Below are 26,751 nucleotides of genomic sequence, written 5' to 3' on the forward strand. Positions count from 1 at the left end.
GCCAAAAAAAAAAAAAAAAAAAGAATGTAGACTATTTTTCAATGAAAAGAAAAAGACAAACTAATTACTCACTTGAGTCAATTAAATCATTTCTTTTGGTCCAAGTCTTCATTCAGTCAACAATTACTACTATAGTTAACTTGTATTGAGCATTTTCTAGCTTTAGGCAGGCACAGAGTGACTTGCATAGTATCCTATAATACAATGCTACAAGGTAGATTTTTCTCCTTTTACAGATTAGAAACTGAAGCATGAGAAAGCTCATTCATGCAGTTGTTTAAGAAACAATTAGTTAGTGAATGCCTCACAGGTGCTGGGTCTCTTGGAGTAAATACCCTGCAGGGGCCTCAAGTGCAACCATCCAGACTGAGCTCAATCATGTGACCTCTGCCCCACCCCACCCCCAGCTCCTTCCCCTCCCAAAGTTGTTACTACACCATCTGCCAGGTGTCTCAAGAGCAGTCCTGCACTGGCCTCCTCCCTGGCCTCCCTCTCCCCAGTGTTTAACTTGACACTGAGCTCAGTGGCCCTTCCTCAGAAATGTCTCCTCAGAGCTCATCCTCTCTGATGTGGACTCCACCCAAGCCTCCACCCATCTTTCCAGAACCCACATCAGATGGTTTCATCCCCAGCCAAAACCTTCTGATGGCCATTCAATAGCTTTCACAATGTGGCTACAACCGGTCCCATTTCTCCCACTGCCCTACTGCCAATGCTCCAGCTCCCCCCATACCCACCTGCAACATCACACTATTTACAGGTCTTTGCTCTTGGTTTTCTTGAGGCCTGCTTAATGCTTTCCCTTTTTTACCCTTGGAAATCATACACGCACTTCAAGTCTTAACTCAAATTCATCAGCTTTCATACACCAGTCTTCTCCCTCCCTGGCCCAGCAGTCAGCCCTTACCTGTCTCATGGCAACTACCATATGGGTTTTGAGGGGTCAGAGCTGGTGGATCTGTATCTCCAGCTGTGAGTTCCCTAAGGCATCTCTGTATTCTGGTGCTCAGGAATATTTGAGTTATTCCCCTCAGTCAGCTTCTGTTATGTAAAAGCAAAATGCCCATGCTTCATAATTAGGTGCCAGTAGAGATCGATGCAAGGAAAGCCATAGCAGTTATGAGGGAGAAGTTGTGGTCCAAGGAGGCTTCATGGAGAAGGTGGACTTGAGAGTCCACTGTCAGATTAAAGCCACATTTAGAGTTTATTGAACACATGCTCTATGTTGGATTGTGCTATCGCAAGGAGCTTTCACCTAGATCGCCTCATTTACTCTTCAACACAGACCTACTAGGTATCATTATATCTATTTCTGTAGATGAGGAGACCAAAGCTAAGAGCATCAAATGCACACAGTGTCACAGCTACTGAGTGACTGGGCAGGAATAAGAAGGCTGGTCTCTGACTCTTACTCCAAAGTCCAGCCTAACATTAAAGAATGAGTATGTGGGGGGAAACTGCTGTAATCAACTCAACAGAGAGTATGTACTGAATCTGTAGCAAGCAAGGCCCACTTAGGTTCCACTCCATACATCCCAGAGAGCAGTGGAACCAAGAGGGAGACTCTGGGGACAGTGAGGAGGTGGCTGGAAGGATTCTGTGTCCCTGAGACACCCCTCCTATGCTAACCACTCCATGCAGGGGGGACACTCTCTCTGCACAGTCCAGACCTGAGGATCCAGTTGTATACCCCTTCCCTCAGCTTGTACTGGCATCATGGAGAGTGTGGTGGTGAACCCTTCAGCATCTGCTTGGATTTGAATATTGCCTCCTGGCTTCCCCACTTCCTGGCCACATGACCTTGGACAAATTGCTCCACCATGTTGAATTTCAGTTTCCGGTTTCATAATGTGGGGAAAAGAGCAGTGCCTATTTCATAGCATTAGCGTGAAGGTAAGATGAAATAACAATGAATATTAGGAACTTAGTGTGGTGCTCGGCACATCGTCGGTAACTCAGAAAAGGTATTTCTGGTTGTTTGACCTCTGTCTGGTCTATTTGTATTTCCCTAAATGCAGCCGGCAGGTGATCTGGGGTGGAGCCTTAGGCACGAGCAGCTCCCAAGCTGGGATCACTACTCCCAGGGCAGAAACCTACTCCCTACCTCCCAGCTCGGGCACCCTCCCTCTTGGGACCTAGCCTGCCGCGCAGCGCCCCTGGCGGTACAGCCGCGTCGTGGCCGCAGGTTTCGGGCGGGAGAAGCCGACCCGGGAGCAGCGAGAAGTTATGTTGGACCGCGAACCAGGCCGGGGCCACTGCAGGCCCAGAGAGCCTACGGTGAGGGCTGGTGAGGGTCCAGTCCTCTGCGCCTATCAGGAAAGTTCGGCAAGAGAAGCATAACCACACAATGTACGGTGCACACCTGGACGCTTTTGAGAATACAGGAGGCGCGCCTAGTCATTACTCTCGGGCTACCCGTTAAAGCCAGGACAGCGGTGACCCTGGCCTAGAGCCTTCACTTTAGCGAGGTAGCACGGCCCATGGGCCCCGGAAGGGAACAGACTCCGTCTGGGTCGCCTAGGCCGGTGGAAGAGGGAAACCCAACAGCAGTTGTAGCCAAACCCTCGCTGTTCCGCCGCTCTGGATTCCCCACCCGCCTCCAACATCTCTTGTCTCTCGTTCCTGCCAGGCTTTTCAGGCATTTCTTACCCGCTCCTGCGTGCTCCCACAGCGCTGTGGCCATGTTCCTGAGTACACGTCACGAGCATGGCTTCCTGCTGGCCAAGCCACCAGCTCTGCCACTTTCTGGAACTGGTGGGCCCCTGGATGTGGGAGAAGAGAGGCCAGTGCCTTGTGAAGGTAGGATTAAGATGGCGATTAGATTGAAGAACGGGAGGTTCTCTTGGGGACCTAGGGCAACGGGCTGTTTATTTATTTTAAAAATTTATTTATTTTATTTTTTAAAATTTTTGGCAGCACTGGGTCTTCGTTGCTGTGCACGGGCTTTCTCTAGTTGCAGCAAGTGGGGGCTACTCTTCCTTGCAGTGCACAGGCTTCTTATTGTGGTGGCTTCCCTTGTTGCAGAGCACGGGCTCTAGAGCGCAGGCTCAGTAGTTGTGGCGTATGGGCTTAGTTGCTCCGTGGCATGTGGGATCTTGCCGGACCAGGGATCGAACCTGTGTCCCCTGCGTTGGCAGGCAGATTCTTAACCACTGCGCCGCCAGGGAAGTCCCCAACAGGCTGTTTTAAACGGTGGGAGCGGGAGCTGGACAGAGAGGCTGAGCAGTCTTCTGAGGGAGGGAAGCCTGGGCCTGAAAGGTGCTGGGGACCCGCTCCTTGTCTGGGGCTGGATTGTGCTGGGCGGGTGGGGGAAGGGGGTTTGAGAAAGCTGGCATTGCCTCCTGGTGTCAAAGCCTGGAACTGCAGCAGGGTCCAGAAGGGAGGGGCTTGTGTTCAGCGGGGCCCGCCCACCACCCAGCGTGTCTACAGCTCGGACACGTGCAACGCTCCCCCACCCGACTCCCCTCGAGAGTGGGATAGGCCTTGCCCAGCCCCCCACATCACCACCACCCCGGCCCCGCCCTCCCGCCGCAGTCCTCACCGCACCTCCCGGGGGCCGGCCTCGCGACGTTCCTGCGGGAGCAAACGTGGGCGTCTGAGAACCCGGAAGTTACGTTATAGGCGCGCGTCCGGGGGGCGGGAGTCAGCTGAGCTGCTCGGGCGAGGTTGAGATCACCTGAGTTCGGCTAGGGGGAGCCGGTGATCTCCTGGGGGCGGGAGTTGGGTGCAGTACTGCGCCAGATTCAAGGGGGAGAGCTCCCCGGTCTTCTCACTCTATAAGGCGAGAGTGAGAAGATCCTCAGGATTTTGAAGAGGAGGAGTCGGCGGCGGCGGCGGCGGATTGCCAGGATCTGTCAGATCCCTGTCGAGGCTGGGGAGTCGCAGCTTCCAATCCGGGGAGACGGGGATCCCTGGGGGGAGCCCTGTTGTAATCCCTGGGCCCAAGACGGAGGACCCACAGGCCGGGTACCATGGCGTCTATCCTGGATGAATACGAGGACTCCCTCTCCCGCTCGGCCTTCTTGCAGCCCGGCTGCCCCAGCGTCGGCATCCCCCACTCGGGTAAGGGAAGTGAGGGCGCCGCTGCACCTCTTAGCTCTCCTGGCATCTTCAAGAGAGGAGCGGAGGGGGTGGCTCCAGGAGCTCGGGTTCACCTCCTGGAGGTGCAGTCCGGGTCTAGGCCCTTGATTCTCCTCAGGCTCTTATGGCCCCCAGCTGGTGGATGGTCGAAGATTGAAAGAGCAGCAAGAGCAGCCGCGTGATCTAGGCCCTGCCACTAGAGTCCTTCTAAGAGGGAACTGGGACTCAGATAAGGAAGTGTCTTGCTTAGAGGGCCGCAGTTGGGAAAACTGAGAACAGGCTCAGATGAGAATAGGCTTCATCTGATTCGGTGTTTTTCCCACCAGGCCCCTTCTGGAGGTGAGAGGAAGAGAGTGGGCAAAGAACTGGTGAAATGGGAGTGTCGTAGGGGAAGGAGGGATGGTCCTAGAGGGAACTTTGTCACTGAACAGGGGAAAATGAAGTACTTTAGGCTTTTGCTAGAGCTGTGTGCAGCTGGGCGTTGAGGGGAAATTTTTGTAGAAAGTAGTACAGAGTTGGCAGAGGGGTCTGAAGCTCTGGAATATTTTGAGCAATGGTAAAGAATAAGAGTAAAGACTAGAGAGAAAGCACCAGCAGTTTGTTAACCAACTGATTGGAAGCATTCCCCAAGGATCCCTCCACCCTCATTCTTCTGGAGACTCACTGAGAGTATTACTGCATGGGCAAGGAGGAGGGGAGAGAGCGGAACTAGACTACTTTAGTTGAGCTGGGATTGCTTGGCCAAAGATTGACAAGGGAGAACACCCAACCCTTCCCCGCCCACCCCATTACCACTGGGAACAGGTATATCATGGTGTAACAGCATACCAAGGGTTCAAAGAATCAACCCCTCACTGCTTTCAGAGATGTGGGAAGAGCCCAGAACCCCTAATGTAGCCTAGGACTACTGTAGAGGTGATTAGCAAACTGCTTGATATATTGATATTCAGGTGTTGGCTAACCAAGGTCCTGGGGTAGCAATATGTTGGGAAGGTGGAGAGGAATATGTTGCCCTTCCTCCCTCTGTTCCATAGCTAACCTTTCCTTGGCTCCTCACCTAGGATATGTGAATGCCCAGCTAGAGAAGGAAGTGCCCATTTTCACGAGGCAGCGCATTGACTTTACCCCTTCTGAGCGTATCACCAGTCTTGTCATCTCCTGCAATCAGCTCTGCATGAGCCTGGGCAAGGATACACTACTCCGGTAAGTGAGGACCCAAAAGGTTTAGGAGTAGGGAGTGGATTGGTGGTATTTTGGAACTACTGACTAACCGGGCCTTTTTTCCACTCTGGGCAGGTTAAACAGTGGATTTGGAATTTTCAGGAAATATCCTATCCCTTCCTAAAGAGAACCAGTGTAGCGTAGTAGACCCGGACTCTGAGCTCAGCTCTCCCACTTAACAGGGATGGAATCTTGAGCAAGTCACCCAGTCTTTCTGAACACGTCCCTTCATTTGTTAAAGACAGTACCAACCCACAAGTTAGTCATGTAGATAAGCTGAACGGTCTAGAGTCCTGAAGTAAATACACTATAAATGGAAATAAAATATCTCAATAAAACTGGAAATAAATAGTATAAGTAAATGGAACTAATATATGACAAAGGTGTCAGCAAAATTGTTTATCTATCCAGAATAACCATCTGGGATGAGACAGAGCTAAACCTCTGTATCATAAAAATGAATTCTAAGTGAAATAATTATTTGAATATAAAAAATAGTGTGACTATTAAAAGAATATTTAATAAATTTCTATGTTCTTGGGGTGAAGAGAGACCTTCTTACTCAAGCTAGAAAATCCAGAATCTACAAGGGAAAAGGTAGATAGATTTGACCACGTGGTGATTGCTGTTATGACAAAATAAAAATAAAAAAGCATATGAAGCAGGTCAGGACAAAAGATGGTGGGAAAATAATGTTTTTCCACATATGACTGAAGATTTACTTTCCTGTTCCTTAAAAAGCCCTTAGAAATTAATAAGAAAAAGACAGTCCAGGGAATTCCCTTGTGGTCCAGTGGTTAGGACTCGGCGCTTTCACTGCTGGGGCCCAGGTTCAGTCCCTGGTTGGGGAACTAAGATCCCGCAAGCTGTGAAAAAAAAAAAAAAAGACAGTTCAGTAGAAAAGGGAGGGTAAACAATATAAACAAGCAGTTCACAGAAGAGGAACTCCAAATTTTCCAGTAAACATCTGAAAATAATTTTCAACCTGTGGGAAATGCAAATCAAAATCACAGTAAGATACCATTTTTTTTTAACCTATCAGATTAGCAAAAATTTTAAACAGTAATATATGATGCTGGTGAAGATACACAGAGATGGACTCTCATACATTGGTGGAAAGAGTATAAACTGCCACCACCTTTTGGAGAAATAATCTGGCAATGTCTGTTAAACACTGAAATATCTATAACTTTGACCTGGCAATCCCACTTTGGGGAATACATACCATAGAAAGAAAAGTACCAGTTTGCAAAGGTATAGATACAAGGATGTTGATTCCAGCAGTATTTGTGGTAGGAAAAACTGGACCCAAGCTGCATATCCATCAATAGGAAAATGATTAAGTTACAGTTCACCCATAAAAGGGAATATTATGCAGTTATTAAAACAATGAGTTAGATGTATCTGTTGACCCAGTGGGATGTTCATGAAATATCATTAAGTGAGAAAAGCAAATTATAAATTAATATGCATACACACGTATATATACAATGTGAAAACATTTTTGTAAAAACTGATAAAATAAGCTTGTTTCTATTATGAACATGGAGAAAGATGTTAACATCAGTTTTTTCCGTTGGGAATAATAGGAGTTTGGGAAGAAAATCATTAACTTTTTCTTCATACACTGTTGTATTGATTCTTTAGTTAGAATGAGCATATAATTTGAAAAGAATTTAATAAGGGAAATACCTTAAATAGGAAATAATCTTAAGGGAGCACTCCTCAAGGTTATTGTGAAGGTTAATTGAGGTCATACTAGCTCAAGCTCTTGGCATGGTGCTTGGGATATGGAAAGTGCTCAGTAACCACTAGCTACTATTTGTTGTTCCCTTTTTACCCCAGCATTCTGGGGTACCCCTGCCTATCTTCCTAGATGCCCTGGAGGTATGTTGAGCAGAAGGAAAAGACTTCTGCTTAGTGACTTCTCAGAATGAAGTGGGGGTGTTCTCAGAGCTGAGCATTCTTAAGGAGGACCCCATATGTGCTTCAGAGTTCCCTTGGGATTGTATTCAGAATGTTATGCGTCTATGTAGATTTCAGGGAAGAAAGGCTGTGCCTTTCATCAGATTATAAAGAGGTCTGTGATTCAACAGAAGGATCTGCCCTTCTCTGGAGTGAGGCTGTGACTCTTGTCCCAACAGCATTGACTTAGGCAAAGCAAATGAACCCAACCACATGGAGCTGGGGCGCAAGGATGATGCCAAAGTTCACAAGATGTTCCTGGACCCTACTGGTAAGTGGTGGTAGAGTTCTGAGATGGGGGGTAGGGGGTGGGGGGTGTTGAGGGTAGGTCACTGCCTGGGTGGGTGGGATCTGAGGGTGGGAGTGGCAGCATCCTCTAGGGTGCCATGCTCTCCCCCACTCCAGGCTCTCACCTGCTGATCGCTCTGAGCAGCACTGAGGTCCTCTACGTGAACCGTAATGGACAGAAAGTTCGGCCCCTGGCACGCTGGAAGGGGCAGCTGGTGGAGAGTGTGGGCTGGAACAAGGCCCTGGGTACCGAGAGCAGCACAGGCCCCATCCTGGTCGGCACTGCCCAAGGCCAGATCTTTGAAGCAGAGCTCTCGGCCAGTGAGGGTGGGCTTTTCGGCCCTGCCCCGGATCTCTACTTCCGTCCGTTGTATGTGCTAAATGAAGAAGGGGGCCCAGCACCTGTGTGCTCCCTCGAGGCAGAGCGGGGCCCTGAAGGGCGTGGCTTTGTCATCGCCACCACTCGGCAGCGCCTCTTCCAGTTCATAGGCCGAGCAGCCGAGGGAGCAGAGGCCCAAGGCTTCTCGGGGCTCTTTGCTGCCTACACTGACCACCCACCCCCATTCCGTGAGTTCCCCAGCAGTCTGGGCTACAGTGAGCTGGCCTTCTACACCCCAAAGTTGCGCTCTGCGCCCCGGGCCTTCGCCTGGATGATGGGGGATGGCGTGCTGTATGGCTCGTTGGACTGCGGGCGTCCCGACTCCCTGCTGAGCGAGGAGCGGGTCTGGGAGTACCCAGAGGGGGTGGGTCCTGGGGCCAGCCCACCCCTGGCCATCGTCCTGACCCAGTTCCACTTCCTGCTGCTGCTGGCGGACCGGGTGGAGGCGGTGTGCACGCTGACGGGGCAGGTGGTGCTGCGGGACCACTTCCTGGAGAAGTTTGGGCCGCTGAAGCACATGGTGAAGGACTCCTCCACGGGCCACCTGTGGGCCCACACCGAGCGGGCCGTCTTCCGCTACCAGGTACAGCGGGAGGCCCGGGATGTCTGGCGCACCTACCTGGACATGAACCGCTTCGACCTGGCCAAAGAGTATTGTCGAGAGCGGCCTGACTGCCTGGACACGGTCCTGGCCCGGGAGGCCGACTTCTGCTTCCGCCAGCATCGTTACCTGGAGAGTGCCCGCTGCTACGCCCTGACTCAGAGCTACTTTGAGGAGATTGCCCTCAAGTTCTTGGAGGCCCACCAGGAGGAGGCACTGGCCGAGTTCCTGCAGCGAAAACTGGCCAGTTTGAAGCCTGCTGAGCGCACCCAGGCCACGCTGCTTACCGCCTGGCTGACGGAACTCTACCTGAGCCGACTCGGGGCCCTGCAGGGTGACCCTGAGGCCCTGAACCTCTACCGGGAAACCCGGGAGCGTTTCCGCGCCTTCCTGAGCAGCCCCCGCCACAAGGAGTGGCTCTTCGCCAGCCGGGCCTCCATCCACGAGCTGCTCGCCAGCCACGGGGACACAGAGCACATGGTATACTTCGCTGTGATCATGCAGGACTACGAGCGCGTGGTGGCATACCACTGCCAGCATGAGGCCTACGAGGAGGCCCTGGCCGTGCTGGCCCGCCACCGTGACCCCCAGCTCTTCTACAAGTTCTCACCCATCCTCATCCGTCACATCCCTCGCCAGCTGGTGGACGCCTGGATTGAGCTGGGCAGCCGGCTGGATGCCCGGCAGCTCATCCCTGCCCTGGTGAACTATAGCCAGGGTGGCGAGGCCCAGCAGGTGAGCCAGGCCATCCGCTACATGGAGTTCTGCGTGAACGTGCTGGGCGAGACTGAGCAGGCCATTCACAATTACCTGCTGTCGCTCTATGCCCGAGGCCAGCCAGCCTCGCTGCTGGCCTACCTCAAGCAGGCCGGGGCCAGCCCGCACCGGGTGCATTATGACCTCAAGTACGCGCTGCGGCTCTGTGCTGAGCATGGCCACCACCGTGCTTGCGTCCACGTCTACAAGGTCCTGGAGCTGTATGAGGAGGCTGTGGACCTGGCCCTGCAGGTGAGCCAATGAGCCTTGACCCTGTCCAGGAGAGGGGCCTGGAGAGCAGTAGCTTCAGGTGCTGCTGAAGGGTCGGAGGGACACTGTGGCTAGGGGGTGCTGGCTTCTCTCCCAGAGAGGAACTGTAGTATAGAGGTTAAGAACACAGACTCAAGTCAGGGTTTGAATTCTGGTTCTGCCTCTTACTAAGCTGTGTGACCTCAGGCTGGTTTCTGAACCTCTCTTTGCCTCAGATTATTCTGACGCAAAATGAGGATGATGTTATAGTACTTCCCTCACAGGTAAGTTCTGCATACCTGCTAGCCACAATCGCAGAAGGGGAAAGTGCTGAGTTGCATTGCTCAAATCATGAATTATCACCTGTGTAGGATCGTGTGAAGTGCTATTTAAAATTCAAGGGAATTCCCTGGCGGTCCAGTGGCTAGGACTCTGCACTTTCACTACCAAGGGCGTGGGTTCGATCCCTGGTCGGGGAACTAAGATCCCGCAAGCCACACAGCGAGGCCAAAAAAAAAAGAATTGAATTCCTGGGTCTGAACCCAGGACTTACTGAATCAAAATGTCTGTGGATGGGGCCCAGAAATCTGTATTTTGGATATGCTCCCCAGGTGATTTGTAAATTCACTAAAATTGCAGGCCCACCATCATAAGTAGCATTTGCTAGCTCTGACAGAGGCAGGCCCATTACTGAGACAGGTTCCTTCCCAGCCCCGAGAAGCCCCGTCTCACTTGCTGCCAGGAGTGCTGGGCCTCTGTCTTTCCCACAGACCCTGTCCTGAGTGGGACCTGACCCTAACACTCTCAGCCTCCCCACAGGTGGACGTGGACCTGGCCAAGCAGTGTGCTGACCTGCCCGAGGAAGATGAGGAGCTGCGCAAGAAGCTGTGGCTGAAGATCGCTCGGCATGTGGTGCAGGAGGAGGAGGATGTGCAGACGGCCATGGCCTGCCTGGCCAGCTGCCCCCTGCTCAAGATCGAGGACGTGCTGCCTTTCTTCCCTGACTTCGTCACCATCGACCACTTCAAGGAGGCGATCTGCAGCTCGCTGAAGGCTTACAACCACCACATCCAAGAGCTGCAGCGGGAGATGGAAGAGGCCACGGCCAGCGCCCAGCGCATCCGGCGAGACCTGCAGGAGCTGCGGGGCCGCTATGGCACCGTGGAGCCCCAGGACAAATGTGCCACCTGCGACTTCCCCCTGCTTAACCGCCCTTTTTACCTCTTCCTCTGTGGCCACATGTTCCACGCTGACTGCCTGCTGCAGGCCGTGCGGCCTGGCCTGCCGGCCTACAAGCAGGCCCGGCTCGAGGAGCTACAGCGAAAGCTGGGCGCTGCTCCACCCCCTGCCAAGGGCTCTGCCCGGGCTAAGGAGGCCGAGGGGGGCGCTGCCACCGGGGGGCCCAGCCGGGAACAGCTCAAGGCTGACCTGGATGAACTGGTGGCCGCTGAGTGCGTGTACTGCGGGGAACTGATGATCCGCTCTATTGACCGGCCCTTCATCGACCCTCAGCGCTACGAGGAGGAGCACCTCAGTTGGTTGTAGGAATGTGTCAACCCCGATAGGCGGGCAGGCGGTCGGGGGCTGTCCCTTCTTGGGAAGGCCACAGCGTCATCTGTCCTTGGTCTCCTGGAGGTTGCTGGGCTGGGACTGTGGTGGGGGGCGCGGAATTATAGCTGTTGTCCTCGAGGGGTGAGCTGTGAGTGCATTCTGCCAGCTGCCCGTGCTGTTCTTCAGGGCTGCCTTAGAGCTGCTGTTTTGCCAGGCCGTCAGCCTGCTTCCCAACAGAGGGCCTTAGCCTGGAGAAGTCAGAATTCTGACCCCATTACCGTCCCCCCTGCATCTAACAGCTCTTTCTTCCTTTTCCCTCCTCACACACATCATGTTCTCTTTCTGGAGCACTACCTACCATTATTCCTTTTCACTCTGTGGCTCTTCTCCCTCAGAAGCCCTCTCTTCTGTCAGCTTCTGGTCCCACAGGTGAAAAGACAACCCCACCCAAGTCCTGGGTGGGGGGAAAGGTGGTGCTGATGGTGGGCATGCTCTTGTGCACACTGTCTGGGGCTCCAGTGTGAGGGGTACCCTGGGGCAGAGGGCCTCACGGAGGACAGTGGGAGATGGTAATGGGGTGGAGAGCATTAAACTGTATGTGCTGGTGACTGTGGAGTTGATGGCTTTGTGTTGATGCTGGGCAGAGTGGTGTGTGAGTGATCTCCAAGAGGGGCTAGGGTGTCACGGGGAAGCTGCCAGGGCCCTGCATGTTCAAGCCTTGGCCCTTGCTCCTTTTCCTGGAGATGTGACAGGATGATTTTGCCATTTTCTGCTCACTTCTTTGCCTTGCACTGTATCCGTTCTGACTCCAGGCTTCGGTTGGGAATTAGGGCCCACCCTCCCAAGTCTAGGAGCAGGGACTGTTCTTCCCTTTGGCCAGCAGGTGGTGTTGCTCCCCACAGACCCCTCCACGCTCAGGCAGCAGGGGGCGCTGATTTCTCAAGTCACTTTCTCCGCTGGTGCTTCCTTGGTCTCTTCCCTCCCTAGTTGTTCCCAAGAGTTTTCTGGTAATCGCCACTGCCTAACCATAAATCTAAGCCCCTCATTCTTCCTCCCTCCACTGGCCCTTACGCATGCTAGATTTTGCCTGCCCCTCTCTTTGCCAGCCTGCATCCCTGCCTTCTCAACTTCTGCCCAGTTTTGATACTGTCCTACCACTGTCTGGCATTAAACCATGATTTTTTTTTTTTTTTTTTGGCCAAGCTGCACGGCATGCGGGATCTTAGTTCCCCGACCAGGAATCAAACCTGTGCCCCCTGCATTGGCAGCGCATAGTCTTAATCACTGGACCGCCAGGGAGGTCCCTTAACCATAATGTTGAGGTCCAACATGGAGGCGAGACTACCACTGCCACCATCCATGGCATTTGGCAGATATGTTTTCTCCCCATCTACCTCCTTTGACCTGCCCATCCCCCCAGCTTACAGTTCTTTAGTTGTGGCTCGAGGCTAAGCCCTGGGGAGTCCTGAAGCAGGGCCTTCCTGTGACATCAGCTGAGCACCCTTTGCTCCATGGACTGGTGTTCACAGTCCGCTGCCCAGGTTTATGGGTGTGGTCTGTCAGCTGCCCAGACTGAAACAAAGTAACAAGTGAGTGTTCCTGGAATCAGGCTGGGGTCAGGTCACCTGGCTAGTGACTGCAGGCTTCTCTCTTGCCCCTGCAGCCTAATCCTCTTCCAAGACTTTTATCTTCTGCAGCCCTGGGAGAATCTTGCCCTGCTTATACTTCTCCAGCCACTAGAACAACAGGGTCTCTTCATGGCCCCTGCCAAGGGATAGGGCCAGAAGCTGCCCATCTTTGATGAGCCTCAGATTCCCCATCTTGCCTCAGAAGCCAGAGTGGAAGCAAATGGGGGGTAGGGTCCCACTGGGTGGGTAGAGGGCATTCTAACCCTGTTCCGTTTCCCCCGTTCCAGGAAGATTTGGAGGGCTCCTGCTCCCCATGTGGCCTAAGGCTCCCCTCACACCTAGACTTGCCCAGTAGAGGGCTCAGGGTTGTATTTCCCACTGTCAGTGAGTACTAGGTATAAACCTTGGCCCACCACTGGCATGGTCACTTGCTTACTTGGAACAGCTTGGGGCTTCTGTCTTTGCACATAATGGGTGCCTAATACATGTTAGTTAAACAAACACTGCCCTATTGCTCCCTCCTCCCAGAGGACTTGGCTAAGACAGCTTGGGACACCCCTGCCCCTTCTGTCCTCTCTTAAGCCTGCCCATCTGGTCCTAGGCTGCTTCCTCTTTCCTGGAAAAAGGCCCCAGTCTTCTCTGGCACTGACAGAATGGGGTTCCGTTGAGTCAGGGCAACGGGAAGCCACAGCTCTTAGATCCCTAGACACCAAGCAAGGCCTGGAGTGGAGGGGAGAGAGACGGCCCTCGGGGCCTTGGCCCTAAGCCTGGGGGAGGGCCAGGAGGGGGTGGGGTGGGGGAGCAGCTACGTGGGTAGGGGCCAAGATGAATGAGCTGCTCCTGGAGCGGTCACTGGAAATAGGAGGAGTGGCCACAGGCAGTGACGCTGGGATCAGGGCAGGAGGCCTGTAAACAAGGAAGCCACCTGGGGGAGATGCAGGGCGGCCACTGGTCCTGGGGAGCAGGTGCTTCCTGAGGCCCGCCCTTGAGAGGGCCCTGGGGGGCCGCCTGGCCAAGTCAGCGGTGGGCACTAGGGGGCGCTGTCTACTGGCTTCCTGAACTCACCGGCTCCTTTCCTCCGCTCCAGGGGGGAGTGGCCCCCGGAGGGTGTGCCCGCCCTACGTCTGTGGCCCGGGTGACCCGCTCGCCGCCCTTCTCCTGTCCCCAGGGCAGACTGGCCAAAGGCACCAACCCTGGCAGGGAGGGCGCGAGGCTCAGAGCCTGGCCAGCCCGGGTGTGAGCTCATTCCCCCAGGACCACCAACTCCCGCAGTTCCTGCGCAGCGCCCCCCTGCCCCGAGCTCGGGTCACAGGCCGGGCACCCCAACCCCATTGGTTGGGAGGGGGCCTCCAGGCTCCAGGCTGCCCTTGGCGCTGGCCCCCCTGGCGCCAGGGAAACAAAAGGTTAGGGGGCCGAGAGGGAGTTATCGGGCCCCGCCACTACCACCGGGGGAGGGGGCCACGAGGGGCGCACCTCCTCCCCACTGCCCCAGCTCTGCAGATTCTTCGAGACACTTTCACAGGCGGAAATTCCCAGAGGTCAGAGGAGGGAAACGGTTAATTCCTTTTATTCAATGGGTCCCCCCTACACGCCTCCCCCCAACTTCCTCCCTCCACTTCCCGCCCCCCCCTGTGTGAACAGGAAGTGGAGAGGAAAAGGCTCTGAGCAGAGCAGCTGGGAGCAGGAGGCAGGGAGTGGGCGGCAGGCTTGGTGCCAGCCCTGCCCCTCACGGTTACTTGCTGGAGGGCCAGACCCACTGTGGCCTGGGAAAGAACCTGCAGTCCCGCTGGCGGGTGGCAGCAGAGCCGGGAAGCAGCCTTGTGTCGGAGCCCCCTTCCCTCAGCCTGCTTCCAGGTCAGAGGCTGCTGCACTGAGGGCGCAAAGCATCCTCTGCCCAAGACCCAGCTGCCCTTGCCACTGCAGCCCCACCCCCACTGAAGGCTGGGCATCCCGAGGCTGGCAGGCATCTCTTCAGGCAGCCGCCAGTCCTGGCAGTGGCTCCAGCCACTCAGCCCCTTGGCCCTGCCAGTTCTTTGAAGCTCATGCAGCGCTTCCTGTTTGGGGCAGGCGATGCCAGGGCCCCTCCCCCACCATTGTTCTGTAGAGACCATAGGTCCATCTGTTGCCCCATGGTGGGGCCCCTAGGGAGTGCCACAGGGGAGCAGCCCCACAAAGGACCCTGCTGGCAGCTTTGCTTACGTGGAGCGAGGCTGGGCCCTGCAGCAGGTTGAGGGTGAATGGTGGTCAAAGGCAGGCTCAGGATGGGTAGTGGGACAGAAGGAGGATGCTAGATGGTTCTAGTCCTTGGGCCACCTTCAGCTTTCTCCTCCACCTGGACCATGGAGATGACGATATTCAGGGAGCTATACATGCTGAAGCCACAAGGAGAGGGACACCATTCTTATGCCCAGCTTCCAAAAGGGAAAAGTGAGGCAGAGGGACAAACTTTGGCTAGGAATGGGCCATAAAAGGGGCACAAAGTAGGGTTCTTCTTTCAAGGGGATTAGCCCCTGCTTGCTGAATGCCCCCTATTGGGTGCTTTCCTCTCCCTGAGCAGCTTTGCCTTTTCTCAGCTTTCACCTTGAAGTAGCCCTTGAGCTGAGCAGTAGGAGCCATGAGGTCATGGGAGGTTAGGGTGGCCCTAGGTTGGTGACCAGCAACCGATGTCCACTGAGAACAAGCCCGGGCAGGCCTGGCAGAAAAGGAGAAAGGGGCATTGGTTTGGGCCCCAGGAAGGTGGATGCTACTTCTGGTTTCCAGGCTGCCGTGGCCAAAGGTCTATTTGTGTTTCCCAGGTGGAGAGGCAGGTGCCGTGTATCTCCAGCTCACCTCCTCTGCTGAGGCGTGGTCTCATGGCTCTGACCTTGACCTGCTTCCTCCCACAGGGTTAGGACTCCAGACATGGTCTACTCCATTTTCCTCACCAGATCCTCTGGCTTCTCTCCCCAGCCCAGGACCTAAAACTGCCTAGATCACAGCTCCCGGAAGGTCAGAGCTGCAGAGACCTCAGATCGAGGCCATAGAGTGCTGTGAGACCTTTATTCAAATAAAAACATCCCTTATGGATGTCCAATACCTGAAATTGATATGCCGAGCATCCCTGGTGGGAGCTGGGCTGGGAGAGGGCGGGAAACGCCTTATTCACTGTCCTTTCCTCCTCCATCCCAATTTCTATGAGATGCCAGGATGCCCAGGAACCAAGTTTGAAAACCACTGAGCTGCTGATCCCACCTCCTGATTTTACAGATGCTGAATCCAAGAGAAATTTGTGGCTGACATGAGGCTCCATCCAGGATCCGGTCCCTTCTCCATGAGATTCAGCATCGGTCAGCAATGATCCCATGTCCCCTGGGAGCCAGACACGGTCCTAGACCCTTCATTGTGCTTCCTTTCCGTCTCCAGTCAAGTGGGTTGAGCTGAGGGACAGGGAGGTGACCTGGAAAGAGCAGTCTCTGCTCTGTCATTTACCAGCTGTCAGTTTAATCACACCCTCAGAACCTCCATTTCTTCACCTGGAAAATGTGAATAAACACAGCAGACCTTGAGAGGCTCACATGAAGTTTAGGGAGAGCAGTGCAGCACATCTGTGGTTAGCCCGGGGCCTGGCACCCACACATCCCTGATGGCTTGCTTCTCCTCCACTTTACTCTGTGCCTGTTCCTCTAGGGCTGGGACCCTGTGAGCCCTATCATGGTTCTCTCCTCACAAACCCCTCTGATCTCCTCGTGGAAAATCAGAGTGGAATTGGAAGAAAGAGGCTTACTTGAGAAGGTTTTTCTGGTTTCTCAAAAGATGGTCGTTCTGGGGAAGAGAGGTTCAGGATGAGCATGAGAGAGGAAGCACTCAGGCATATAGAATGTGGCCACTGAGGTGGGACAGGGGTGCTACCTTGGGGGACAGGGTCCTGGTTTCCTGGAGGAGAGAGGGCACTACTCCAGCTCCAGGGGACAGTTAGGAGAGGCTGAGGGGACTGGGACAGGCGTGGCTCTTCTGCCAGCCTGCCCTTATGGTCCAGCCCAGAGCTTGCACAACAGCCTGGCTGGCTGGCACTCCCCTGAGAGCCTCAGGAAGTCCCCCTTGTCCCCCCCTTGACCTTTGACCCTTTGGGCCTGCTGCAGGCCAGAATTCCAGGCAGCTGTCCTCCCTTTTACCTTCTGTTCCTGGCCATTTCCCTTTAAGGCTGGAACTCAGAGACATCCCAGACCCCCACCTTACAGCTCATCTTTTCACATGCTCTCAGTACAGACCAGCTGGAGCCTCCCCTAGGGCAGCTCCCTCTGTGAGCCAGTGGGGACCCTTGGCCACAAGCCAGCAGGATCCTTGGAGTCCGAAGAGCCCAAGCCTTATAGGAGAGCCCCCCAACAAGTGCTCCTGAACTCCAGACATCCACCCAGGTGCCGTGCCCAACTTTATCCCTGTCCCAAAGTCCAGGCGGTGAAGCCAGCAACAGCAGACAGAGCCCCTCCTCCTCTGCCGCCATCCTCTGAGCAAAGTCAGAAGAGCCCTTGATACTGTTCCACATTAAACCATGCTGCGCCTCACGGCACTCGGCTGCGCAATCAAATAATTCCCTTTGGTTTTTCTAGCGGACTTTTTGCTTTTATTTTTTATCGTTTCTCGGCTTTTTTTTTTTTTTTAAGCAATCAGTCTAAATTTGTCATCGCACATCCCCCATTTCCGCCCCCAATGGCCTCCTTTTCATCCCCTGGAATCTGGAAACCATATGTGTGGGCAGAAAGCCCCCAGCATCCCCCGCAGCACCCTGGCTCGTCCTGACCTCCTCAGGGGCAGCCTTTTAGCTGAGGGAGAGTCTAGGATCCCGGCTGGGGCTGGAAAGGGAGTTTCTCTTTGGACCTTCCCAGCTCAAGCCATGGAGAAGCCGTGTGGTCTAGTGGTTAGGGCTGGAACACACAGGTTCTGTCCCCAAAAATCTCTTTGACTAACGCTAGAAGCCTGGGAAAGTCCCCTTGGTACCCAGGGGACTCAGTCTCCCCACGAGCTGAGAGGCTCAGACCTTCACCTGCTAGCTCATCTCCTATCTGCCTTGGTAAAAGAGTTTTTGATCCAAAAATTTTGCTCTGTCACTTACAAGCTGTGTGACCTTGACAAATGGCTTAATCTTTCTGAACCTCAATTTCCTCATCTATAAATTAGAGATTATTATTCTGCCTATCTCCCGGTTTTAGAGTTAAATAAGAAAACATACTCTCAAGGGCCTAGTGTCAGGCATGCTGTAAATAAAAAGCTCAATAAACAGTAGTTGTTATTGTTAACGATAAGTAGACATACATAATGAGACGGGAGTGTGTTCTCAGCAGGCACTTCTCTGAGGCCCAATCTGCCCCTGCCTCTCCTGCTTAGGCTGCCTGTCTGGACCTTCCTCGGGCCTCCTCCAGCTCTAGAAGGGGCAGGGATGCGTTACCAGTAGCTGTGGATCAGGGCCGAGGCCCTGCTGCTCTTCCCTGTCTCCATGACAACCCCAGCCCCTCCCCTCCTTCCTTCCTCGGGAGCTTTCTGTTTACTGTAAACAGCTGCCCCAGCTCTGCCCTAGCTGATCCCGCCCAGGGCCAGCCAGACCCTCTCTGAACTGGGCACTGGTTTGATGTGTGAAGGTCTGGGCACAGCGTCTGGGCTCCACACAGCCTTGAACAGGCTCTGCTTTGCCACCTTGACTGGAGGGGAGGGAGGGAGGGGAAGAGCCTGTCACCTCAGACTAGGGCAGCCAGAGCCTCAGAGACAAGGAGCAGATAGAGCGTAATTGAGGAGGACCGTGCTGAGAGAGCCTGGTAGAGAGACCTCTGGCTTGGCCTTGGACTGACCTGGGTTCAAATCCTCGCCTGGATTTGCTCACTGTATGACTTCAGGCTGGTCATTTAACTTCTCTAAATGTCACTCAGTTTATTATTTGTAAAATGGAGATTATAACACCTTCCTCAGAGGATTGGTTGCTATGTAGGTTGGTGATAACGCATGTACATTATCATGGCATGTTGCTAGCCTGCATTGATGGTGGCTGGATTTATTATTTCACCTCTCAGATGCTCTCATGCTCAGGGACCTTGCGTGAGTCCCTGCCCATTCCGCCGCCTCACACGCCTCAATCACACTAGCCTGCAAGCATGTGTATGTATATACGCAGCAAACACATACAAGCCAGGTAATGAAATGAAACTCACAAGTGTCTGAGGCACAGGAGAATCTTCATGAAAGTGGAGGAAGAGTCTAGCTGTTTCCTAAGCCATTACTTGGGCCTAAGTGAGCCGACACTGGAGCTGGGACATCTGTGTGTACCACCATCACCAGGTCGCCACAACTGTCTAATTCTCTCTCCAAACAGCCCCCAGGATCACACCCACCCTCCTTGCCCAGCTGACCACAGTGCAGGAAGACAGGGAATGCTGTTAGGGTATGGCTCCCCTCTCCTGGGGATCAAGCTTTCAGGGCAAGCTGTCTGGGACGTGAGTCTCCTGGCTCCCAGCTCCCGAGGGGCTCACATTGGTTCCTTTGACTCTCCAGCACCTTTGGAAGTACCGGCCAGTTAGCAGAGCCTTAAAGGGTGAGATTCAGACCTGCCATTCCCCTTACCACCAGAACCAGGAAAGGCTAGGGTTAGGCAGGGGCATTCATTGATTTGAGTCATTCCCCATAGGCCCATGAGTAAGAGTGGCTTTGGATTTCCAGGCCCTACTCCCCACCAAGATGCCTGTCGGGGTCTTCCAAGACTGGGTCCCTGTTGGTCCCAGGTGCAGTCCTGGGGTTCTGCCTTGGGCTCGGCTCCTTCCGGATCAGGGAGTAGCAGCTGGGGAGGCTTGTGGGCTTAGCTGACTCTGCTGCCCTCACACCCCTTTCGCTACAACTGGGCCTAACTCTGGAGTTTCTGTCCTCACCCGGGCATGGGCTGCATGAGAAAGGAGAGGAGCCCCCAGCACTAAGTCAGCCCCGTGGACAGGGCTGGAAATCCCCCACTTCTTACCTTGGCCGGTTGAGGAAACAGCCTCCCGGCAGAGGGCCGCCTCCCGCCAGGGACTTTTCTCCTGGGGGTGACACAGCATACAGGGCAGCTGCAGGGACCCCAGCCGCACTTCAGCCAGCCTGGGGTGAGGGGAGCAGCACACAGGACCACTCTCTCCCTTGTGGGGAGCATGGCAGCCAAAGGTCCTAGAACCCAACTGGGACATAGGCAGGCCCGAGAGGGTGGGCAGGGAGAAGGGAGGCCGCAGGGTTAGTGATGGCCCAGAAAGTCCACGCTGCTGGTGACATCCGGGAGTCTGACCGGGCCCAAGTGGTTCTGCACCCAGAGCTCACCAGCGCCTCCTCCACAGCTCCCTTCCCTCGCCCAGCACCCAATCTGAAACAGGCTTCTGATAGGCTATAAAGCCCTCACTGATCTCCCGGGGTGGTGGTCTTCAAACTTTTTTGATCATGAATATTTATGTATAGATTAGACACTATAGTCAAAACACATTAAATATTATTAAAGTTCAGTTTACTTATTAGATAAACAATGAATCTAAATTGAAATTCTCCTATTTCCTCCAGCCCCTAGACAGACGGCCTTGCTCACTCCTGCACGCAGCCCACTGAAGAGCCCACCACACTGAGAGGTGAAGGTAGGAGAGTCCCTCTCAGAGTTCACCATCCACTTTGCAGGAGGGTACAGGGTGGGGGGGACTAGTTTTCTTAATACATTTGCAAACCACAGACAATAGAGTAACTCACAGCTGAACCCCTTCTATTTGCTGTTGTTGTGAACTTTAAAAGAAACTTGGGGACTTCCCTGGTGGTCCAGTGGCTAAGACCCTGCGCTCCCAGTGCAGAGGGTCTGGGTTCGATCCCTGATCAAGGAACTAGATCCCACATGCCATAACTAAGAATTTGCATGCTGCAAGTAGAGATCCCGCCTGCCGCAACTGAAGATCCTGCACGGGGTGACGAAGATCCTGTATGTTGCAACTAAGACCCAGCACAGCCAAATAATAAATAAATAAATGAAAGAAGCAATCGACTGGCTTCAAAAAAAATTTTTAAAGAAAGAAAGAAAAGAAACTTGGTCATCTTAGGTAAGACCCTATTGCTGCAGTCGTGGTTATGCTGCAGCTCCCCACCCCAAAGGCCCAGGCAGCCTGTCCCTAGAACCACAGCACCTGATGTAGAAAGTGAGTGTTTATCAAGGAAGAATGCAGAGACCCAGGATGTGTGTGTGTGTTGTGTGTGCATACACGTGCATGCGCGCCTGGGATGTGCCATTCAGACAGAACCTGCCCCCTTGCAGTTGCGGGGTGGTCTGCCCTTTCTGCCCCACTAGAGGGAAGGCAAGCCCAGGACCCTCTCCCTGCCCTTGGATATGTGGCCCAGCCCATGGAGCAGCCCTCTTAGCAGGGAGCAGGGGCCCCTCAGGCAGAGGGTAGGGGCCTGACTTTTCTGCCAAGGCCAGAGTTGTCACTGGCTCCAACTGGCCTGGCTGGCTCTGGGGCCAGCGCTTCCTCCTTCATTCAAAAGCCCAGCCCTGTAAGGGTGGCAGAGAGGGAGGGTGAAGGGAGGGCTCAACCTCCAGCCCCCTCCCCCCTCACTGACAGCTGTAATCTGCTTGGGAAAATCTCTTTTTTTTCCGCACAGGAAAAAATATTAGTTGTCCCGATAACAAGGAAAACAAAATCCAGCGCAGGGCATCAGAGACTTCCTGAGGCGGGAAACAATGTCCAGGGAGCTCAGTGGAGAAGCCTGAGCTGGGAGGCTGAGGGGGAGCTGAGAGAGGACACTGGTCCAGGCCTATCCGGCCGGCGGGGGAGGGGGATGACAGATCGAGGAACTTGGAAAAAAGATTTCCCCCCCAAAACCTTGAAGTCTGGGCTGTTGAGCTATATCCGGGAAATGATTCAGGACCGCTGCACGTCCCTAAACGGGATCAGGCCCCATCAGCTCAGGTGCTCTGAGTCTACCTCTCTTCCCTCCCAGTCCCCAGCCTGTTCTCCTGGGTACTGTCCCCCTCATCTGGGGGGCTGGGGATGAGGCAGGAGGGTCCCTTCCTGGGCACCTGGAGAGGCCATGGGCACCCCATGGGTGCACCTCTCCCAGTCTTCTTGCCTTGTCTGCCCACAGTTGCTTCCCTGGGTAACTTTCCATTGGGAGTGGGGGGTTTCAAGAAGGGGAGGACTTCTCCAAAGGCCCCATCCCCAGGTCTAGGGGACTCTGTTGCCCATTTTCCTCTCGGCCCAGGGCACCTGCACCATTTGGTCCAGTGGGTGTGGCCTCTGAGCACTATGGGCTCTGGGGAGGGGCGTGCTCCCAGCGAGCAGTAGTTCTGACTCTGACTGCACACTGGGTCACTTAGAGGCTTCTGGAAAATACCAGTGCCTCCTAGGCCTCATCCCAGACCAATTATATCAGAATCTCTAGGGAGCTGCTCAGGTGATTCTTATTTTTTTTTTTTTTTAATATTTATTTATTTATTTTGGCTGCGCCGGGTCTTAGTTGCGGCACGCGGGATCTTCGTTGTGGCATGTGGGATCTTTTTTTAGTTGCGCCATGCGAACCCTTAGTTGTGGCCTGTGGGATCTAGTTCCCTGACCAGGGATCGAACCCGGGCCCCCTGCATTGGGAGCACGGAGTCTTACCCACTGGACCACCAGGGAAGTCCCTGCTCAGGTGATTCCTGTGTGCTTCATGGAGCGGGGGATTCTTGAGAACTCCCCGCTCCATGAACCTGTGACCCTTTGGTCACTTGCTGGCTGGTCCCCTTCACCTCTAGCATCAGCACTGGCCTCTCAGTTTCAGATTGGAGCCCCTCAGAATTTACCACCTAGCCAGTGGCCTCCAGAGGTGCCTGCAGAGTTCCCTGACCAGCTGGAGGCCAGCTGCCCAGCCCAATAGCAGGTTCTGGGTTACCCCACCCCCTCCCTCTGCTCCTTCTTCTTCCCCCTGGGCAATGACGCTTGAGGCCTTTGTTCTCAGCCAATAAGAGTGTGACCAGAAACCTATCCACAGCTTAATTACAGCTCCATTCACTGGCCATAGGCTGGCCACGGTCCACACTCAACCTGCCCAGCTCTCCCGCTCAGCATCCCCCACTCCCCCCAGCCTGTAGCCCAGGCAAGCCCAGCACAGCTCCTCCCCACACCCCAGGGTCATCTCCAGCTTTGTTCTCGGCAGGACCCGAGATTCCTTCCCCCACAATGCCCTTAGCCCTTGCTCTGTACAAAACTTAGGGTCCTCAGGGAGATCTAGGCTCTGAGCCTTTGTGGCTTTCCCCAAAGGCTGGGGGCGCCCCGCCAGAGTGCTGCTGCTGTGCCATGCCACATACTGAGCTTACATGGGCTTACTCTGAAGTCAGACTATTTTCCTGGTTCTTTTTTTTTTTTTAATTTTCCTGGTTCATTTTTGATTGTTCATAAGCATGTTCCAGTCTCCTACGGGCTATGTCTATAGGGGAGTAAGTACACGCAGGAGCCACAATCCCTCCCCTCAAAGGCCTTCTCAGTACAGAGGGAAGGACTGTAATGAGCTATCACAAGGTAGTACCATTTGAATTCCTTGAAACCTTCTCAGGAATTCCCCACCAGCACAGTGCACGGAGTATTTTGGACACTCCAGAAATGTTTGTTGAATGAATATTTGTTTCTTAAGTGGCGCACAGTACGTCCCTCCCCTAGCAGTACACATAAAAGGAGATATCTCAGGGGTCAGGGACAAGATGGCGTTCCAGTTGCATCAAATGGGGGAGAGTGGAGGGTAGAATGAGCTGGGGCCTGTGGCCTGGCTGAAGAGAACTCACTAGGGTCCTTTTTTGTTCCTGGCTAGGTTTTTACCAACTGAGGGGCTTGCAGGTCCCCAAGGTCTGTCCAGAGGGCCAGTGGGTTACCAGTCCCTCTGCCCCAGTTGTCTTTCCCACCTGGAGAATCACCAGAGATCCTGAGAGGCAGGACCACAGAGCAGGCTTCTCCCTTCTCCTAAGGGGGCCTTCTTGGCCTGGGATTCCCAGGGGTCTCCCCTTTCCCTCTGAAAGAGACCATCCTAGCTCCCAGCCTTCATCAGCATTTTCCAAACAGGTGGAGGATATTGTGGACAAGTGGCCACCTGGCTACAGGAGAGGGGAAGCCCCATTGCTCATCCCTGGGGCTTCATCCTCCCCAGGGGGAAACGGTTGGCCGAGAAGCCACTGCCTGCTCCCCAGAAGCTAAGGATCTGACCCTTGGCCTGGGCAGTGGGCAGCAGGCTTCAGGAGCTTGGGGTGAGGGGGCTTAGAAAGGAGGGGCTCCAGTCCCAGCTGCCTAGCTTTGGGTACTAACAGGCCACGCTGGGGGCAGCCGAGATTGGGGGGGAGCACCACCACCTGCTTTTCCTTGTTTTGTTTTCAGGGCACTAATTACTGTGCTGAGCTCCGAGCTGCCTAATGAGGCCGTTTGGATTTCCTGTTGTTCTGGCTTCCCAAGACCCTTAAAGGGCCAGCATCGCTCTAGGAGCGTGCCGGGTGGGACACCAAGCGCTCCGGTGAGGGCGAGCACAGAGGGGCTATCCCTAGGCTTGGCCTGAATGCCAAGGGCAGTGAGAGGGGCTGGTCCAGTACTTCCCGGCCGCCCTCACGCCCTCCAAGAGGACCTGCTCAGAAGTGCCCGCACCGGAAGCAAGAGCTTCAGAACTGTGTAGCCTGGCCAGAGCATGTGATTGGGGGGAGGGGGAGGCAAGGAGGCCAGGGCTGAGGAAGAAAGGCTGGTGATGTCACCAGTGCCCAGACTGTGAGAACCACTGCAGCACCAGGCAGGAGGGAAACGCCGTGACGTCCTGTTCCCCCCTCACCCTGGAAAATAAACACTTGTTGTCTGAGTGGCCAGCGCCACTTCCGAAGGGGCAGGCTGGCCGGGCTAGAGGCTCAGAAATGGGCCTGAGCCCAGCTTTGAGCAAAGGCCTTTGCCCAAGATGCGCAGAAAGGCCTGTGGGTCAGGCCGCCCCGAACTCAGCCCCGCTACAGCACACCACCCAAACGGGGCTTAATGGGTGCATTCGCCCCCTCTGCACCTTAGGGCTCATCTTGGCACATGAAGGAGCTGAGAACAGCTAGGGATGCCAGGGAACCCCCTTCCACACTTGCCGGGGGCTGCAGACCGACTGGCAGGGCAGGTGTGGGTGGGGGGCGTCTGCCTCCTGAGTCTCCCTCAGATGTGAGTCACAGCCTAGGCCCTAGGACCTGTCCTAGGTGCCCTTCAGGCTGCCCCAAACTGTGGGTCCCCTGGGCCCCAGGAGGCCTGGCCTGCAGCGCCCTCCCCCACAGACGGGGTGACGACATTGTTGTTCTTATACGGGGCCTTCCGCCTGGAGTTCCGGCTCCGCTAAATGGTGGGAATGAGGGTCCCAGGGACAAAGCCAGCCTGGTTCCCGCAGCCACCTCAGAATGGACGGAATCCCCATTGTGTGCGGGCGCCCTGTGCCCGCCCTCCCCTTGCCCGCGCCGGACATGCCAACAAACAGCTCATTGAGCCCGGGGGAGGGGCGCAGGAGACAACAATGTCCCCCAGCGGGCCAGGGCAGTGAGCTCAGCTGGGGGTGGGGGCTGCCATGGAGGCCGGAGGGCGATGATCTCAGCCTGGGGAGGGCCGGCCTGTGAGACCGGCTGACCCTGGCCTGGCCGCCCCGGTGAGGTTGAGAAGGGCTGACGGGGCTGGCCTCGCCCTTGCTGCCCCACCCCCTGGGCCGAGCTGGGAACTGACCGGCGCTTCTCACGCTTAAACTGCCCCCGCCAAGGGCACACAACAGGCGCAGCAGGGGGGCCCACAGGACCCAGCAAGCCACCCCAGACCCGAGAGGCTGGTGGACCCTCCCTCTAGCGGTGCCAATCCAGAAGCCCCTCGGCAAGGCCCAAACAGAGCTCTCCCACACCGCCAGCCCACACTGGCCACAGCAGGACTTTTGGTCAAGAAGTGAATGCACTTTCTACACCCAGAACCATCTAAAGAGCAGGCAGCAGCCTGAAGAGGGAGGGAGGGTCCTATCTCTGGAGGTATTCAAGCCCTTGGCTATAGAATATGGGGTTGGTCTAGGTGCCCTTGAGAGCTCACCTCACCCTGAGTTGCTAGGTGTAAGGCCCCAGCTCATTCCCTTGAGACACCTCTGGATTCCCTTTGTGGGTTTCAGGCCCGAGGTCGGATGAACCTAGGCCTGATCCAATCCTTTATCCTCTTCCAGCCAGGCTGCCAGGCGGGGCCTCAGGACTCTGAGGGAAAGAGTAGGAAAGTGAGGGGGGGGGGGAGGGAGAGGAGGGGTGTGGAGAGAGGTATGGCCAAAGCAGCCCCCACACTCAGTATAGGAGCCAGGGAAGCCCTGAGGCTGGTCGTGTTTGCAGGGCTCTATCTGGAAAGCCAGGGGTAGAAGAAGAGAGTGGCTGCTGGCAAGGAAAGTGTGGGGCCTGTCCCAGCAGGTCCTCAGGGGTCTGGCATTCTCAGGTGCCCAGCCATCCCAAGGACAGGACCCAGGCTTCGGTGTATACCTGGCCACCAGCTACAGATGCCTCTGGCCTTCCCTCTGTACCTCCCTGCTCCAGACGACCCTGCACCCCACTGCCAGATGGTGGCTGAACACCCTCCTCGGCTCAAGAACCCACAGGTTCCCTAAAGCCCATCAATCAAGTCCGAATTCATCTGTCTGACGGCTCTCCATACCCTACCTGTCTAACCTCACGTCCAACCCTGCACATGCAAAGTCTGCTCCAGCTATACCTACTTCATTTCCACTCTGATCCATTTCCTCTCTCCATTCCGCCTAGCAGCAATGTCCTCTCTTCTCTTTTTCTAAGTTCTGCTCTTTCTTCCATGTCCAGTGCCTTCCCCTCACCCCCCGCAAAGCCTCCCCCATCCCTCTCTGAACCCTGGTTCTGCGGATCATCACATTCCTTTTCATGACCCTCGATTTTACCTCCATGTCCCATTAGGAGCTGAATCGGATGTTCCTTTTGGCCTCACTGACCTTAGCCCAGTGCTAGGCACATGGTCGACCTCATTCACAACTGGTTGACTAATGGACCAAACTCTGGGTATGCATGTGGC

General features: G+C 54.9%; 1 protein-coding gene across 2 annotated transcripts; it reads left to right on the top strand.

Moving 5' to 3' along the window:
• The first annotated feature begins 3,923 nt into the window (after positions 1-3,923).
• Positions 3,924-15,800, top strand: VPS18 (VPS18 core subunit of CORVET and HOPS complexes). 2 transcript variants are annotated; one of them, XM_082449317.1, is made up of 5 exons: positions 3,924-4,062; positions 5,142-5,283; positions 7,446-7,537; positions 7,672-9,542; positions 10,359-15,800. In XM_082449317.1, exons 1-5 carry the CDS (start codon positions 3,972-3,974, stop codon positions 11,082-11,084), a joined length of 2,922 nt encoding a protein of 973 aa, XP_082305443.1. In that variant the 5' UTR covers positions 3,924-3,971; the 3' UTR covers positions 11,085-15,800. The 2 variants fall into 2 exon arrangements, with proteins under 2 accessions (XP_082305443.1, XP_082305444.1); XM_082449318.1 differs by lacking the exon at positions 3,924-4,062 and having other exon boundaries at positions 5,169-5,283; positions 7,398-7,537.
• The last annotated feature ends 10,951 nt before the right edge of the window (positions 15,801-26,751 follow it).

The sequence above is a fragment of the Balaenoptera physalus genome, assembly GCF_965194825.1.
Source record: "Balaenoptera physalus genome assembly, chromosome: 2".
Taxonomy (NCBI): Eukaryota; Metazoa; Chordata; class Mammalia; order Artiodactyla; family Balaenopteridae; genus Balaenoptera; species Balaenoptera physalus.

What these genes read in the sequence shown, in the direction of transcription:
- VPS18 (XM_082449317.1), top strand. Translation starts at nt 3,972, where the DNA reads ATGGCGTCTATCCTGGATGAATACGAGGACTCCCTCTCCCGCTCGGCC. An exon ending in GATGTTCCTGGACCCTACTG is followed by an intron (nt 7,538 to 7,671) that starts GTAAGTGGTGGT and finishes CCCCCACTCCAG; the next exon opens with GCTCTCACCTGCTGATCGCT. An exon ending in CTGTGGACCTGGCCCTGCAG is followed by an intron (nt 9,543 to 10,358) that starts GTGAGCCAATGA and finishes GCCTCCCCACAG; the next exon opens with GTGGACGTGGACCTGGCCAA.